General features: G+C 39.8%; 1 protein-coding gene across 3 annotated transcripts in view; it reads right to left on the bottom strand.

Annotated features, from left to right (window-relative positions):
• The window catches only part of COL24A1 (collagen type XXIV alpha 1 chain), a 460026-nt gene that overhangs the window by 272458 nt on the left and 168197 nt on the right, over positions 1 to 19371 (bottom strand). For all 3 annotated transcript variants that reach the window (XM_033916356.1, XM_033916354.1, XM_033916355.1), the window contains exon 14: positions 19034 to 19078. In XM_033916356.1, coding sequence (XP_033772247.1) covers positions 19034 to 19078 — 45 coding nt within the window. The remainder of the gene's footprint in view (positions 1 to 19033; positions 19079 to 19371) is intronic.

The raw sequence follows: 19371 nt of genomic DNA, 5'->3' as shown, positions 1-19371 counted from the left end.
TTTTCTTATAAACAATATTGCTAAGGGCTATCTGGCAAGGTTTGTCTCTTTGTAGACGATACCAAAATCTGGTATGGATAACATGAGGAAGGACCTAGCAAAGCTTGAAGAAAGGCCGGAATTTGGCAGCTAAGATTTAATGATAAAAAAATGCAGGGTCATGCATTTGGGCTGCAAAAAACCAAGGAAACAATACAGTTTAGGGGGTGATGAACATTTATGCACAAGAAAGGAGCAGGACTTGGGTGTGATTGTTTGCGATGATCCTAAGGGGGCCAAACAGGTAGAAAATGATAATGGCATAGAGTAAGAAGGATGCTTGTATGCAAAGGGAAAGGATTGGCCAGTAGAAAAAAGGAATTGATGATGCCCCTATATAAGACTCTGGTGAGACTTCATTTAGACACAACAGAAGAAACCACCTTCTCAAGAATACAAAGAAAGAAAAGCAGTGAAGGTGACTAAAAGTGCTGGGATACTTTGATACTTTTATTCTTCAAATAAAAGTCTCAACACATATGTGTTTCGGCATATATAAAAACAGATTTAATAAAAATCTGTATAATATTTAAAACTCTAAAAAATAAAGGATGAAATAAAAAAATACGGAAAGCATTAAAAATGAATATTGTAAAAACATAAGAATGATACAATCAACATTACAAAACAATTTTAGACAAAATATATATTAATGTATAAAACCAAGATTGAAATGAAGAGTTACAACAAGCATGAATAATCAAAACAAACTTATAAAACACAATTTAGCATTATAAAAACCTAAAAACCATACCAAATACAAACATATTAGAAGGTGTATTAATACAAGGTGTATTTAAAAATGCATCAAAAGGTATTTATATAAGAACATATATCATCTACAGAACCATGAGTGTGGAATGTGTATAACTAAATCATTTCTCCCCTAAAAAAAATTATATATTACATCTCAAAAAAGATTATCTAGAAGCAACATGGAAAGCATAAATCTAATATATATATATTAACGGGTGCTAGAATAGATGTGTCTGTCTGTCTATGTTTCTTTATCTCTCTCTCTCCTTGGCCGCTGTCTGTATCCTTCTGTCTCCCCCCCCCCCCCCGAGCAAAGCTGTCTGTCCCCAGGACACACCTCCCCCCAAAGCAGGCCCTTTTCCCTCTCCCTAACTGTCTCTCCATGGCCCTCTTCTGTCCCCCCCCCGAGCAAAGCTGTCTGTCCCCAGCACACCTCCCCCCAAAGCAGCCCCCTTTCCCTCTCCCTATCTCTCCATGACCCCCTTCTGTCTCCCCCCAGCACACCCCTCCTCCCAAAGCAGCCCCCTTTCCCTTTCCCCCTGGCTCCCGGTATTGATTCCCTTCTTACCCTCCCAACATCCAGGCGTCTTCTGGCCTCTCCTCTTCACCAAAGCAGCCTGCGATCGTGGTGCCGGCTTTAGCGAACCTCGCAGGCTGCTCTCCAACTCGGTAGCACGTTCCCTCTGACGCGATCCCATGCGTCAGAGGGAGAGTGCTACTGAAGCTGGAGAGCGGCCTGCGAGGTTCTTTAAAGCCGGCCACGATCGCAGGCTGCTCTGAAGAGGAGGATCAGCGGCGGCGGTGGCGAGTGAGGGCGGGAGGTGACACGGCAACTCCTTCTTCTGCACGGAGGTGGAGAGCGGCTTGCGAGGTTCGCTACAGCAGCTGGCGAACCTCAGCAGGCCGCTTTGAAGAGGAGCGGGAGGGAGGAGTCGCTGGTGTCTTCTGCACAGTCACGCGCCTTGAGGACTGGCACAGAAGCACACCTCACGGCGCCACCGCTCACGAATCTTCAAGAGCGCATGCGCCTCTAGCATTTTATTATATATATATATATATAAAGTACCAAATGAAGATAGATATGCAAAGGTATGTGCCAAACAGCCTAAAATACAACCCCCTCCCCCCAAAAAAATGTTTTTTTTAATAAACAAAGGAGTATGTGAGAGAATCTTTAAAATCTTTTGAACAAATATAGTACCATGCATGAATAAAAAGAATAATCATTTGTCAAGGAATCCTCTATTTATGAAGAAAAACAAACCTTAACTTTGGTTGTCAAATAGACAGCCCAACATGCCAAACAGATCAATATAGACATAGATGTACAAAAGGAAGGGGAGGAGAGGAAAGCAAATAGAAAAAAGAAGGATAAAGGAAAAAACAAAAGGAGAGACGGAGGAAAGAAAGGGGAGAAGACTGTGATGTCTTGAAAGTGCAGAAGAAATAAGAATGTGCATTTTGCCTATTAACAAAAAGAAAATATTTTTTTGTATCTCTTTGTCAAAAATAGAAGGTCTAGATATATTCCAATGGTGTCCAACAATGCACAAATGCTGAAGAAATAATAAATATTAAACTCACATCAAACAAAGATCCTGAAAGAACAACCTATAAATGCTGGAACCTCTCTGATAACTTCTAAATAAGTATTAACCTTTTCCTAGCGTAATAAATTTTACATTACGTTGGTTCCAATCATAATTATCGCTACTGCCCGCTACATTTTCTGCATCAAAGTTCGAATCATTATCCAATTCAGACTCCGAACTACTTGGTAATAAATAGATGGGACAAATGATAGGTAGAAGATGTACTGTATGTCCCATGCCATGGGACATACGATGGCAACAACATTTTTGGAATGTCCCGTCATCCGGGACAAACGATAGGAAAAGGATAAGGGCTCCTTTTATCAAGCCGCGCTAGCGGGGTTAACGTGCGTTACTTTTCATCACGCGTTCATAACCCCCAAAAACTACCGCCTGCTCAAAAGGAGGCGGTAGCGGCTAGCGCGTCCGGCGGTTTAGCGTGCGCTATTACGCACATTAAACCGCTACGCGGCTTGATAAAAGGAGCCCTAAATTGAGAAATCGAAAATGATGGAATGCTAGCGGTTAGTGGCCAAGTGAGTCCTGTCTCTCCAAAATGTGAATTTGGATTAAAAAGTACTTATGTGAGGTAACTAAAATATTAACGGCAATAAAATGAATAAAACATTTACTTGCCAAAAAATAATAATTGAAAATTGATGGCTGGTCAACAATTAAGAATTTACTTACCAAAATATGGTTAACCGAATAACAGTGAACTATATGAATTAGTGATGTGGACTGTCAGAAAACATGACTAAAAAGACTCTCTAAATAACACTGGGTTTTACCAAGCTGCAGAATTCCCATGAGCATTGGAGCATTTAGTGCTCCAGGTCACAGTAGAAACCTCTACCATGGCTTAGTTAAAGGAGACCTACATGAAATTGAAGAAACTTGCTTACCATGTACTGTTTGCAAGAAAAGTTCAACTATGCATGTAAGAAGGCAGACTAACACAGTCGTTACACTTTATAAGCATTGTGGCGTTTGACATCATGATTATCTATATTGCCTGACAAAATTTGAAGCACTGCCACAAATTAGTGTCTGACAAATACTGTTTAAACCAGGGGTAGGGAACTCCGGTCCTCAAGAGCCGCATTCCAGTCGGGTTTTCAGGATTTCCCCAATGAATATGCATGAGATCTATTTTGCATGCACTACTTTCGATGCATATTCATTGGGGAAATCCTGAAAACTCGACTGGAATATGGCTCTCGCGGACCGGAGTTCCCTACCCCTGGTTTAAACAAATACTTTTCAAACAGAAACCACTAATCTAAATTAAAGCATTGAAAAATGTAGTGTGTATCTTAAAGAAAAAAGTTCATTGGGTCTGTTGCAGCGTACAATTCTGGAGAATGCATCTTCAACAAGATCTAAACAACATGGAGTCGGCCCAGAGTGTAGCTAATAAAATGGTAAGTGGTCTTCCTCATAAAGCATTTGGGAACAGACTTAAAGATCTCAGATATCTATACTTTGGAAGAAAGGCAATATGAGGGTCTACATGGCACTAATGCACAGGAATAAACTCTTTCAATTGAAAGGAAGCTCTACAGGGGTGTCCAACCTTTTGGCTTCCCCTGGGCCACATTGGCTGAAAAAAATGTTTCTGGGGCCGCACAAATACGCAAACACTGCAGCAAGACAGAAGAGGAAGCCGGCAAGACAGTAAACACCCAGGGGCAGCAGAGGAAAACACTGCATCGCCCTCAACCGGGGCCACACAAAATACTTCACGGGGCCGCAGGTTGGACACCCCTGCCTAGAATGAGGGGACATAGGATGAAGGTGAAAGGGGACAGACTCAGGAGTACCTGAAAAAATACTTCTTCACAGAAATGGTGATGAATTTGTGGAATGGCCTACCGGTGGTGATGGTAGAGATGAAAACTGTATCTGAATTCAAGAAAGCTGGAGACAAGTACATAAGATTTCTAAGGAAGAGCAGATGGCATGGATGTGCAGACTGGATAGGCCATATATGGTCTTATGTCACTTCATTTCTCTATGTTTCTATTGGGGAGTAATTAGGAAACTGTGGAGGAAATTGGAATGGGATGAGAAGCTGGTGGGGAGTCATGGAAAGCAAATGTTACTTTAGTTTTAATTTTAGAAATGTAAATGTATACTCTGTAATCATGTATGTTTATTTTTATGGAAACTGCTTTGTTTAAAGGCGGGATATAAATTTTTAAAAATAAATAAAAATACTATAGTACTTCTAACTGTGTCTGAACTACTGGACTTTTGCTTTGAAGTGGCATTAAGTGCAGCTGCACTACTGACAGTGGTATACTGGATATTCCTCTGCTCTGGCCTTATGTCCACATACCACCCCTACCCTTGTTAAGCAGCTAGCACAGGGTTTTTACCATGCTGATTGTTTTAACCACATAGCCATTAGAGCACGTCTGGGTTAATATCTAATGTACTGAAAGCTATTGAATTGGAATTTTTTTTCCTCCTTTGCAATGGGAAAGCAAAATGATGCTGGCTAAGATTTCTAAGCCCAACTGAAGCATTTGCTGTTCATAAGGGTGTACAGAATTTGCTTGAACAGAAGAGCCCACTATAGGCTACAGCTGTGGAAAGTGGTATGATTTGCTCCCGAGTCTACAGTCCAGATGGTAGGCCACCCCCTTTGCAATCCTTGGCTCATGGGGTGCAGCGACCACCCATTCCCTGATGTTCCTTCCCATTCCCTCATACCTCTTCTTATTTTTATTTTATGATGTAAATACTCTTCTTCCCTTCCCCTATCTCCTTCTGTATCATTTATGTCAAATGAAATTGTCTTAACCTTGTTACCACCACCCCTTTTTATTTTTAAAATTCTATGTTCTATATTATTTTAGCATTGTAAACTGACCAGATACATGTCGATGGTCGGTATATCAAAGTATGAATAAACTTGGAAACTTGATGTTTGAGAAGGCACAAGATTTGACTTGAGCCAAAATTAGAGCACCAGAAAGGATTTACTGCTGCACTGTTTGTTGCAAAAGAACATTCTGGGATGGAAAGTATGAATATTTACCAAGATTCTCCTTGTGAAGAAGTGGCTCTGAAGGTAAAAGACAACCAATGTCACTTATTTTTGCCAATTTCTCTTCTTAATAAACCAATGGATATGACTTTAAATGAAAGAGAAGGGAAATAGGGTACACCAAATCAGTTGACAAGTTATTGACTAAGTAGAAGAAGGGAGGGAGGTAGGTAACTTAGAAGAAAAATTAAAGTATAGAGAGCAACAGTGAATACAATAACTTCGCATGGATTGAATGCAGAGTTGGATTGGTTCTCTCGCATCTAGGATGTCTGTGGTTCTTTAAATTTCTTAAATTTTTCAGAGAGATTTTCCCGACATATCTATAGCTAGGATCTACGTAGTAAATAGATGCAATAGATCAGCTGAGCCGTGAGGCAGGGACTTAAACGAATCTGAGAACGCTGCTGCCATCTTGATTGGAGAAAATGGGCTGGCGAGATGGTGGTGTATGTTCAGGTAAGATTTGAGGGAAGATTTGATGTTTGTTTAGTGACTGTAAGGAGGATATTAATAGGTTTTAAAATAGCTTGACATAAATATATTTTGTTACGATCGTAGAGAAAGAGCCTTGAGAAAGCTTCAGGCGAAACATGTTGGCTGGAAGTTCTCCGATCCTGTGATCATTAAGTAAATTATTAAAGGATTATTAAAGAAACAAGTTAAAAGTTTAAATAGTTACTATAATGTAAGAACCGATGATGAATGGACACATAAAGCTTAAGGCAATGAAATGCTTGAGCCTTGAGTGGTGTCGCTGAGGTTCTGGGATAAAATTACTAAATACTTGGGAGCTCTTGAAGATTATATTTAAATAAAATATAGCATTCTATCTCCGATTTGGCAAAAATTCTGTTGCTAGTGATAAATGATATAATGCCAAGGGTCAGATCTTTAGAAGAAAGCTTGCTAGACAAGAACTTAAATAAATACAACTTGAATCTTTGGCTTCAAAAGTAGAAAATTCTGAACAATTAGTTGGACACATTCAAACTTTTCAAATGACTAAAGGATGATTCTGTAATAAAAGTTTACGTGGAAACAAAGGCAGGATATGGAAGTCTATGCTATGGCATGTTTTGGACAGGATGTCCAAGTCATAAAAGATGGATATTGTTATTTAAATTTGGTACTGATATAAAAATTTGTAGCTAATTGAGATACTGTTATTCATCAGTCTTCACTAATCAAGGCATGTGCCCTGTCAATGTGCTCTTGTGTGCGCAATGTTGAAGGATGACCTGAACAACCTTTATCAGTTACACCTATTCTTCCCGCTTTAAACCTAATCGCTACCTGGCTGGCCTGGAATGTCCTCTCCGACATTAGAATTGACGTCGGGCGCCGAGAATTGGTCGGCCCCACGGGGAAGAAAAGCAGGGAAGGAGAACGGCGCCGGCCTGTTCCCGATGGCGGCAGTGGCAGCCTTTCCCCGGCAGAGGTGGCAGCAGCATGTTTCCCAATGGCGGTGACATGGGGGAGGGCAGGGAGAAAGAAAGAATGAAAGGGGGCAAGGTGAAACAAAGAAAAAAAATGGGGCACGGAGAGAGAGAAAGACAGACATAGAGAAAGAAAGGGGGCATGGAGAGAGAAAGAAAGAAGGGGGCAGGGTGAAACAAAGAAATAAATGGGGCACAGAGAGAGAGAAAGACAGATATAGAGAAAGAAAGAGGACATGGAAAGAGAAAGAAAGAAGGGGGCAGAGTGAAACAAAGAAAGAAATGGGGCACAGAGAGAGAGAGAGAAAGACAGACATACAGAAAGAAAGGGGGCATGGAGAGAGAAAGAAAGGGGGCATGGAGAGAGAAAGAAAGAAGGGGGCAGGGTGAAACAAAGAAAGAAAGAAAGAAATGGGGCACGGAGAGAGAGAAAGACAGACAGAGAAAGAAAGGGGGCATGGAGAGAGAAAGAAAGAAGGGGGCAGGGTGAAACAAAGAAAGAAATGGGGCACGGAGAGAGAGAGAAAGACAGGCATAGAGAAAGAAAGGGGGCATGGAGAGAGAAAGAAAGAAGGGGGCAGGGTGAAACAAAGAAAGAAATGGGGCACAGAGAGAGAGAGAAAAAAAAACCAGACATACAGAAAGAAAGGGGGCATGGAGAAAGAAAGAAAGAAAGAGGAGAGAAGGGTAAAACAAAGAAAGAAAGAAATGTGGCATGGAGAGAGAGAGAAAGACTGACATACAGAAAGAAAGGGGGCATGGAGAGCGAAAGAAAGAAAGAAGGGGGCAGAATGAAACAAAGAAAGAAATGGGGCTCGGAGAGAGAGAAAGACAGACAGAGAAAGAAAGGGGGCATGGGAGAGAAAGAAAGAAGGGGGCAGGGTGAAACAAAGAAAGAAATGGGGCACGGAGAGAGAGAGAGAAAGACAGGCATAGAGAAAGAAAGGGGGCATGGAGAGAGAAAGAAAGGACAGGGTGAAAGAAAGAAAGAAATAAATGGGGCACGGAGAGAGAGAAAGACAGACAGAGAAAGAAAGGGGGCATGGGGAGAGAGAGAGAGAGAGAGAGAAAGACAGACATACAGAAAGAAAGGGGGCATGGAGAGAGAAAGAAAGAAGGGGGCAGGGTGAAACAAAGAAAGAAAGAAAAAAATGGGGCACGGAGAGAGAGAGAAAGACAGACATACAGAAAGAATGGGGGCATGGAGAGAGAAAGAAAGAAAGAAGGGGGCAGGGTGATCCATTAAAGGAAAATATCATTTAATCAAAGAAACAATCATTTCACAAGGTTTCCAAATTCTCTGTTTAGTTGAAACATGGCTGGCAGAAGGCGAAGAAGCCTATCTTTCCTACTGCTGCCCTCCTAACTACTCTTTTGTCTTTAACCACCATCATAATCGCAAAGGAGGTGGACTAGCCATAATCTATTTCAATAACATAATAAAAACCGTTGACCATTCCATTGGCAATGTAGCAATTGAATTTCTTCAAATTAAACTTACTGTTAACCCAAAAACCGACATTTTATTACTTTATAATCCCCCTCCTATAATCCAGAACAATCTATCTCTTCTTCAAAATTTAATTTTTGATTTTTGTTCCTCATCAGAATACCCCTTAATTTTAGGTGATTTTAACATACATTTTGATGAACACACAAACCCTACCACTAGTGAATTTGAAACTTACATTAAAACTCTAAACTTACAACCTCTAATCCAAGACTCTACACACTCGGCCGGACATACTTTGGATATGATTTTAACTTCAATTACTGATCACTTTACACACTCCAGCATCCATAATACACCTGTACCCTGGTCAGATCATAATCTCATTTCTTTTAGTTTACTTCTAAAAAATAAACAAGCTATTATTCCTTTACCCAAAAAATTCTCCTATCGGGACTACATAAAATTAGAGCTTTCCTCCGTTTCCTCTTTTTTTCATTCTAAATCCATAATTTCAGAGACGGATTCTCTTGAAGAACAACTTAACACTTGGAATTCAGCCATTCAACTCTTACTAGATAACGAAGTACCACTCATTAAGAAAAGTATCTCTAGTCGAAACATTCAAAATCCCTGGTACTCACCAGAGCTCTCCCTGATTAAAAGGCAACTCAGATCTCTCGAAAGGAAATGGCGCAAAAACAAATCAGTTGAAAATTTGAAACTATATAAAGAACAATCACTCTTCTATAAAATAAAAATCAATGACGCTAAAAGATCTTACTATTCTAACAAAATTAAAATAGCTAAAAACCCCTCCATATTATTTTCCATTTTAAAATCTTTTAAACCCAATGCACAAAAAGAAACCAAAAAAAACGGAACTTACAGCTCAAGACTTGGCCAATGCCTTCTGCAACAAAATTAAAAATATACGAAAAAACTTTGATCCCATCTCACTCATTGATCCCCCAGACACTCCAAATAACCATCAACTTCCTTGTGCAAAATGCTCTACCTTTAATATACCTACTTTGACAGATATTGAACACATCATCCAAAAAGTAAATTTAAAAAGTTCTCCAACAGAGATTATCCCTCCTTCAATTTTAAAGAAATATTTTTCCTGTTTCGGACCCTTTATACACTCCTTTATAACAAAAAGTCTTAATACCGGAAATTTACCTCAACCATGGAAAACAGCCACAATACTCTCCATAATAAAGGACCATAAAATAAGCCTAGAAGACCCTGCGAATTTTCGACCCATAGCCAACATCCCTTTTTTGGCGAAAATCACCGAAAGAGTAATATTTAACCAACTGTCGGATTTCGTAGAATCAACCAATGTATTGCATCCTAATCAAACTGGTTTTAGGAAAAATCACAATACAGAGTACTCACTAATAGGTCTCACCACCAACATTATCTATAACCTAGATCAGGGGCGCCCACACTTTTTGGGCTTGCGAGCTACTTTTTAAATGACCAAGTCAAAATGATCTACCAACAATAAAATTAAAAAAAAACACAAAGCACACTGTATGCATAGAAAATGTTAATCATCATTCCTATTCCAGGGTTTTTCAAAGAGGTCAAAGCAGATGACTCTAAGCACTATCACCTCAGTAACAACCATACAAAAATAGACAAATATACCCCTTCCCTTTTTACTAAACCATGATAGCAGTTTTTAGCGCAGGGAGCTGCGCTGAATGCCCAGGGCTGCTCTCGACACTCATAGGCTCCCTGCGCTAAAAACCTCTATTGCGGTTTAGTAAAAGGGGACCTTAGTGTAAAATATAGACAGCAGATATAAATTCAGACACATTTTGATCACTAAATTTAAAATAAAATCATTTTCCCTACCTTGTCTGGTGATTTCATGAGTCTCTGGTTGCACTTTCTTCTTCTGACTGTGCATACAATCTTTCTTCCCTTCTTTTAGCCTGTATGCTTCTTCTCCTCCAGACCTCATTCCTTCCCCCCAACTTTTCCTTCCTCTTCCCTGCCCTTTCTTTCTCTCTGCCTCCCTTTCATTTTTTTCTGTTTCTCTTCTTTCCTTCTGTATCTCTGCCTGCCCTTTTTCTTTCTTTCTCCTGCCCTTCCCCAAGCCACTGCCACTGCCATTACCATCGGGGACCAGGACCCAAACACCACCAATAACAGGCCCCAAGCTCTCCCTGCTTCGGCCAACCAGCATTCCTCTCCCCGACGTCAATTCTGCCGTCGGGAAGAGGAAGGCTGATCAGCCCAAGATCGTGATCAACCTATTGGGGGAAATGCTGCCGGGTCCTGCCTTCGCGGAAACAGAAAGTAGGCAGAACCCGGCAGGAACAAGAACAAATGCTTCACTAACCTGTCTCCCGCATTAGCCCGTAGCGAACGCTTGCTTCAGGGCTCTCAACATGTGCGTGCAGGCTTCCCTTCTCCCCCCCCTCCCCGGACATAACTTCCGGTTTCGAAGAGAAGAGAAGCCTGCACGCACACGTTAGAGCCCGGAGCATAAGTTCGCTAGGGGCTGAAATTTCCAAGCCGGTTTTTTTTTGGGGGGGGGGGGGGGTTTAATGTTCAGCAGCGGCAGATAACAGCTGGGCAGACCGCCCAGCTAAAAGGCCCTAGGGAGAACACTGGAGAGGAAGGCTGATCGGCCCATAGATCAGGACGGCAACACGAGTGCGATCGACTCGAGTTGCCTTCCTGAGCTACTGGTCGATCGCGATCGACGCGTTGGGCACCCCTGACCTAGATCATCACAACTCGGTTATACTCTTTTCCCTTGATCTCTCGGCTGCTTTTGACACCATTGACCATTCTCTTCTCCTGGACAGATTAAAAACCATAGGCGTCTGCGACCTTACATTACAGTGGTTTACTTCTTTTCTATGCAATCGATCATCCACGGTACACTTTAATAATACAACTTCTAAACCTTTCTCACATGACTATGGAATTCCTCAGGGCTCTATCCTATCTCCCTTACTTTTCAATGTCTTTCTTTCACCATTATTAAGCCTAAGTCAATCAATAGGCTTTACTACATATGCTTACGCAGACGACATTCAATTAACTCACCCTTTTAACCCCGAAAATCCCAACAAAATATCACTAATTAATCAAAAATTAGAAAAAAATAAAAAATTGGCTCACACAAAACAGACTAGCCTTAAACATAACAAAAACTAAGGCACTATTTTTCCCAATGAAACAGGGACTAAAACTATCGGCCCCATTCTTAATTGATAATACAATCATAACTTTAGTATCATCACTAAAGATACTCGGGGTCATCATCGATGACAAATTTTCTTATCAAGAACATATTACTAATACAGTTAAATGTTGCTTCTACCGTTTGCGTTTGATTCGCTCCATGTCCAAATTTCTAGAACCCAAATCCTTAAACATCTTAATACATTCTCTTGTCATCGCTAAGCTTGACTATTGCAATTCGCTACTGTTAAATATTACGCAAAAGGAAAAAAAATGCTTACAAATAATCCAGAACACGGCAATCAAAATTATTCACAACGGAAAAAAATATGACCACGTAACTCCTTTTCTCGCACTGGCTTCCCATTAATCAACGTATAACATATAAAATATTGCTTCAAGTATTTAAAACATTATCTACTAACGAACCTCAATTTATCAACCGATTACTAATTCCATACAAGACGACTCGTTCTCTTCGTTCCACAACTCAAGGGTTGCTTATGGTTCCTTCCTTGAAAATTATTGGAACAAGGCGTCATGATATATTCTCAGTAATGGCCCCTCTTACCTGGAATTCCCTGCCTTTATACATAAGAGAAACAAAAGACCTCAAAATATTCAAAACCTATTTAAAAACTTTTCTCTTCAAAGCTTCCTATAATCTTTAAACCAAATCTTTTTAAAAAACTTTTACCCCAAACCTCATGTTTTTCCCCTGCCTGGCTTTTCCTTTCTTCTCATATGAAGAACAACAATTTTGTAACTTTTACCCTCCCTTTTTCCTTTCCGTATGTACCTGAGTATGTTTGTTTTGTCAGTTTGTTTTTTTTTTTTAAAAAACTGTACAATGTATATTTTATTGTTATTCGCTTAGTATGTAATAAGCGATTCATCAAATTTGATTAAACTTGAAACTTGAAACAAAGAAAGAAATGGGGCATAGAGAGAGAGAAAGACAGACAGACAGAAAGAATGGGGGCACGGAGAGAGAAAGAAAGAAAGAAGGGGGCAGGGTGAAACAAAGAAAGAAATGGGGCACAGAGAGAGAGAAAGACAGACATAGAGAAAGAAAGGGGGCATGGAGAGAGAAAGAAAGAAGGGGGCAGGATGAAACAAAGAAAAAGTTGGGGGAGGGAATGAGGTCTGGAGGAGAGGAAGCATATAGGAGGCTGAAAGAAGGGAAGAAATATTGGATGCACAGTCAGAAGAATAAAGTGCAACCAGAGACTGATTAAATTACCAAACAAATGTAAGAAAAATGATTTTATTTTCAATTTATTAATCAAAATGTGTCCATTTTGAGAATTTATACATGCTGTCTATATTTTGCACTAAGCCCCCTTTTACTAAACCGCAAAAGCAGTTTTTAGCACAGGGAGCCTATGAGCGTCGAGAGCAGCGTGGAGCATTCAGTGCAGCTCCCTGTACTAAAAACCACTATCGCGGTTTAGTAAAAAGGGAGGGGATATATTTGTCTATTTTTGTACAGTTGTTACTGAGGTGATATTGCATAAAGTCATCTGCCTTGACCTCTTTGAAAACCCGTGGAATATAAATGATAATTAACATTTTCTCTGCGTACAGTGTACTTTGTGTTTTTAAAATTTTATTGTTGGTAGATCATTTTGACTTGGATACAAAGTTAAGGGGGAGGGAGGGGAGCTGCTGAAAGACATCTAGTAATCCTTGCAGGCTTAACTGTGCAGGGAATTATTTTTGTAAAATCATGTTTTGTTATGTGACTGGCATTATTTAGACTTTAATTTCTATGAATGAATAGAATGAAAATGATATAAAATTACTTGCTTGTTTTTATGTGTGTGCGCTGAAGGAAAGTGGAGAGAGAGTGGGCTGAGGACGCTGAAGGAAAATGGGGAAGAGAGAGTGGGGAGAAGACGCTGATTTATAAATTGACAATTGTACAGAATATTGTTTCATTTTATATTTTAATATAATAAGTTCAATATAAAACAATTCAAGGCTTGTGTGGACGGAATCAGATGGTTTGCAGGGATGGGGACCGAGCTTACGGGGATTAGTCCAATAAAATGGTATTTTCTTATTTCTCATTATTTGTTTTATTTTTATTTGTTAATTTGTAAAGTGGTGATTGTTATGAATCAGTTTTTTCAAATTTACATCTACTGTCTTTATATTTTGCACAGTATTAGAGGACATGTGTTACTGTTTTTGTGGTGTTGTGGTGATACATCGTATGCAGAGTCTGGTTTCTTGGCAGTTCAGTTTAACTTTTGTCTACATATTTCTATTTTTAGTTTGTGATTATTCCATATTGGGCGAGGGTGTATCTCTGTTTTGTGTGTATGAAAAAAACATAGTTTTAGTTGACTGTGCGGGATCTGGCTTGCTTAGTTTTACAATGTATGTGTTGGTATTCTAGTGCTCACTGCAGTGTTTAAGATGCTGCCTTTCCCTAGGTACACTCTTGTGCGATATGTGGATTGTTACTAAAAATCATATTTTTCATATAGATGGGGGGAAGGTGTCAAAAAATGATGGGCCCCAGGTGTCACATATGCTAGGTACGCCACTGTTTTTACCCACTCATAAACCTTTAATTGATTTAAGGTCTAAACCATTTTACATTCTTTCCAGCTAATTAACATTTAACAAAAATGTCATCCATAATGAGTCCATACTGAGTCAATATCGGACAGTGAATTTCCACAAGTTTCACTCCCTCTGCCCAAAGAAAGCACCCTACTGCATGTTGTTCTTCGATGGTGCAATCTTGCAATGGAGCTTCCATGTTTCTGATCTCGTGACTGCCACATGACTACAGGCCGAGTGCTGCACTGTGTATGGACAAATTATTCAACAGGCAATGTACAAATACATATAATGCATTACGCTAGCTCTGTTTCGGTTATCGCGCAATTTAACAATTGCCTTTAATTTTTGATTCGCCCTTTTACGTACAGGCCCCCAGTTAGAAAAGCTATAGATCTCTTTGGGTCTATTAGTAACTGCAGGTGCCTAAATGCTGTAAGGATGAGCATAGCTTACAGTTTTCTGTACGTTGCATGTGTAAGTAGCAGAACCGAATATGCCCCTTACATACTCTGGAATGTGAACACCCCCCTTGAATTTATTCACTATGCCATTTATATGCATTCCTTTAGAGCACCGCTTAGAAACTTTGTACTAATTACATGCATAAGTACACACTTACCCATGAAAGTGCCTGCATTCTGCATATTTACACATACAAGTGGCATGTAAAAGCAGGTGAACAAATGAAAGAAAGGACTCCTTGCCTTAAAATACAACAGTACAGAAAAAAAGGCGAGGGAGGCGTCCTATCGGCCACTAAAACAGTCTTTATTCAAACAGATAAGAACATAAGAACATAAGAAAAGCCCTCACCGGATCAGACCGAGGTCCATCCAGTCCGGTGATCCGCACACGTGGCGGCCCCATTAGGTACTCCCGAATGGAGACCCAGATATACCGTAGCCCTCAATATGATTTGCAAGAAGGTGTGCATCCAAATTGCACTTGAATCCCAGAACAGTAATCTCTGTCACAACATCCTCCGGGAGAGCATTCCAAATTCCCACCACACGCTGTGTGAAAAAGTACTTCCTGATATCCGTCCTGAACCTGCTGCCACTCAGTTTCAGTCTATGACCTCTTGTCCGTGTCACATCCGAAAAAGTTAGTAACGCTGCTTCTTGGTCTATTTTATCAAAACCTTTTATTATTTTAAAAGTCTCTATTAAATCCCCTCTCAGTCTTCTCTGCTCAAGGGTAAATAGTCCCAATTTCCTGAGGCGTTCTTTATAGCTCAAATTCTCCAATCCCTTGACAAGTTTCGTGGCTCACATCTGTACCCTCTCCAGCAGAGTTATATCTTTCTTGAGGTATGGAGACCAGTGTTGTACATAGTATTCCAATTGCGGTCTGACCATTGCTCTATAAAGTGGCATTATTACATCTTCCGATCTACTCATAATCCCCTTCTTAATCATGCCCAACATCCTATTTGCTTTCTTCGCCGCTGCTGCGCATTGAGCCGAAGGCTTTAGGGTTCTGTCAATCAGTACCCCCAAGTCCCTTTCTTGTTCACAATTTGCTAATGTCGCCCCCAACATCTTATACTCGTGTTCTATGTTTTTTTTTCCTAGATGCATCACCTTGCATTTGTTTATGTTAAAATTCATCTGCCACTTAGTTGCCCACGCTTCTAGCTTGTTCAGATCCTTCTGGAGTTCCTCGCAGTCCCTTTGAGAGTCAACCGCACGACATAGTTTTGTATCGTCTGAAAACTTTATTATATTACAAGTTGTTCCCTCTTCCAGATCATTTATAAAAATATTGAACAAGATAGGCCCTAGAACCGAGCCCTGGGGCATGCCGCTAGTCACCCTCTCCCAGTCCGAGAATTTCCCATTTATGCTAACCCTCTGCATTCTGTTTTCCAACCACTTGTCGATCCATCTGTGCACTTCTCCTCCTATTCCATGGCTTAGTAGCTTCTTCATAAGCCTTGCATGTGGAACCTTGTCAAATGCTTTCTGGAAGGCCAAGTAAACTATGTCCTCTGAATCTCCACTATCCACTTGTTTGTTCACTATCTCAAAGAATTGTAGTAAATTTGTCAAACATGACTTCCCTTTCCTGAAGCCGTGTTGACTAGCCCTTATTAGGTTGTGATCCTCCAGATGTTGTACAATGTTGTCTTTAATTAGTGTTTCAATTATCTTCCCAGGAACCGAAGTGAGGCTCACAGGTCGATAATTTCCTGGATCACCTCTTGAACCTTTTTTGAAAATTGGGATAACATTTGCTATCCTCCAGTCTTCTGGTATTTGTCCGGTTCTAATTGACATATTAGCTATAGATTGTAGTAATTCTCCAATTTCGACTTTAAGTTCCTTTAATACTCTCGGGTGAATTCCATCCGGTCCAGGGGATTTGTCGCTTTTCAGTTTGTCAATCTGAGAATATATCATGTCCAACGTCACATTTATTGTTGTGAGGCCTTCTTCTATGCCTCCGGTGAATATCTTTCCTGTGTCTGGCACTGTTGAAATGTCCTCATTAGTGAAGACAGAGGCAAAGAATGAATTTAACTGTTTGAATAAAGACTGTTTTAGCGGCTGATAGGATGCCTCTCATGTAAAAGCAGGTGCCCAGTTACAGACTTGCCCTTATTAAGTTCTCTGCATTTATGAACTGATAGTACTATAAAGTAGTATTGGATCATTCTTATGTTTCAGCTGCAGATTGGAGTCAACCGCCTGAAGATGGTACTGAAACTTGATCAAGCTGGGGGGGACCTTTGTGAATGGTGTTTTGCAGCATTACAGTGTTTGTAATTCAGTGGTATGAAAAGATGTGCAAAACTTTGTACCTGGATTTGATTCCATATAATCAAGTATGTATAGTTTAAGTACTGAAGATATTTGTAATGATAATAGCACACTGATTGTTGCATGGGATGATGGACCGATGACTGATAAATCAAACCATAGTGTGTAGAAAAATTATAGCTCACTTGGCTCTATGATTTGCTTTCTGATGAGTCACTTTATCATAATAGGGCCTTCCTTGTTACTTTTGTTTCTCCTTAGTATTTGGGTACTTTTTGGGTAGTACAAGTAAGAATAGGGCAACCACTGTATAAAGACAAAGACATAGTCACAAGGTATTTCATAGACACAAAAAATTATTCATCTCGGCCTGTAAATTATATAGCATATGAACCCCCCCTCCCCCAAGACCCTTTAAATCTCTATGGGCTTCAGGGCCGTTAGCGCAGGGCAGCCGCTAGTGCGGCTTTGTAAAAGAGGCCATTAGTGTATCAGGCCTTTAATCCTCTTCGTACTATCTGTGGACCTAACACACACTTTCATCCAAATACACGTATACCTTTGTTCATATTCTGAGATAAGCAAGGTCTTTGAGTCTCTTTTTTTTTTCCAATATAAGTACATAAAAATAATTGAGTTCTACCTCCCCAAATATCTTTGATCATGAATTATTCTTCTGATTTTGGGTATGCTGGTCTCCAAACAATTGATTCCGATTTTAAGTAGAAATCAAACATGATCATTCATTCATTTTTACATTATTTGGTCTGATATTCAGCTAGCATGGTCACCACAATAAATTTAAGTGCCAGTCACAGTAACGTTTAACTTAACATGTATATTCAGCACAACATATTCACATCATGTGCAATTTGAATATACCTTTATTCATTTTCAGTGCTAAATGCTGCCATTGGCTTTTAGTTTTGATCTGTTTTCATTCTGGAGCTCATATTTGTTTTTACATATAGAACTGCATTCAACAGATGATCCCTGACACAGGTGTTTTTAAACATAGTCTGTGTCGGGTCCTACAATAAAGCTCTGGTTGATTATCCCCTACTCTAGAGGCTCTTTGTGTTTTCTTTGTTCTTTCTATGTTTGGTATATTTTGACCCTCTTCTACATTTGGTTCTACTAATATCAAGCCATGGCCAAAAAGATTTCAAACACAACTGCCAGGAAACTTTTTAAGGATGCAAAGAAAAATCAACCTTTACTGAAACACAGGCTTCTCTGAAACACAGTGGTAGGGCTGTTTCAGCATACACTATAAGGAGATACTGGAACAAAAACGGGCTGCATAGTACAGTTGCCGGAAAAATCCGTTGCTGCACCAATGCCACAAAACAGCACCTACAGAAGCCTCAAAACTTCTGGAACAAAATAATTTGAAATGATGAGACCACAATTGAAAATTATGGTCACAACCATAAATGCTATGTTTGGAGAGCAGTCAACAAGGCTTATGAAGCACACCATATCTACCGTGAGGCATAGGAGGTGGATTGCTACTGTTTTGGGGGGGGGGGGGAGGGGAGCTACAGCAACACAGTTTAGTCAAAATTGATGGCAGGATGAATGCAGCAGAAAAAAAGAAATGAAGGACCATTTTATTATTTCCTTTATTGATATGGTTTGTTTAATGATTGTGCTATTTTATGACGCATAATAGATTAATTTGAAACAGGTTAAAAACAAAAGAAATGTGTTACAACTGATTTTCCATAAATGGTACACATCTTAGACAAATTCTGCCATGTGTGTGCAAACTTTTGAGCACAACTGTACATATTTACAAAGGTGCATTAGACGTTTTAGTGCACGCTAAATATACGCGTGCGCTAACCGCTAATATTTAGCATGTGCTAACATGCTTAGCGCGCCTTCTTGATTTTCAGCTTTACGCTTAGTTCCCTGCAATCAAGGATCTTGTCTGCCTAAGTTCTCTTAAATTATGACACTTTTTGTACTTCCATTGATGAGGAAGGTTGTTTGATGCATCCATCACCTTTAACCTGTCTCCATTTAAATAATCTAAACTCTTATGTACTATTTTAAAATATTTAGAGGTGGGTTTTTTTTTATCAGTGCTATGAAAACATGAAAGATACAAAAGAACAGAAGAAAAAACTGCAAATGATACTCACTCTTAGACCAGGAAATCCAGCAGGACCACCACCGCCTACAGTTCCCTTTTAAAACAATATTAAGTTAACAAAGAGTGTTACATGATAATGCTTTCCAAATAAAATTTGAGCTGCCAATCAATTTAAATATATTTTTTATTAATGCATGTTATCGGAAATGTGCACAGAGAAACCATAATATCATTTGACTGAACTCAGTGCAGAACTTGACATGCTCAGATGGATTCTGCCATCTATTGGGAAAACTGTGAACTATCTTGGAAAAGTTTTAAAGGGTATGCAGTGGTTCCTGCCCTATAGATGCCCTAAAGACAACTTCAGTGTTGCATACAGAAATG

The sequence above is a fragment of the Geotrypetes seraphini genome, chromosome 12, assembly GCF_902459505.1.
Source record: "Geotrypetes seraphini chromosome 12, aGeoSer1.1, whole genome shotgun sequence".
NCBI lineage: Eukaryota > Metazoa > Chordata > Amphibia > Gymnophiona > Dermophiidae > Geotrypetes > Geotrypetes seraphini.
The sequence above is the reverse complement of the archived record's forward strand: the minus strand, read 5'-3'. Positions and strand labels throughout refer to the sequence as shown.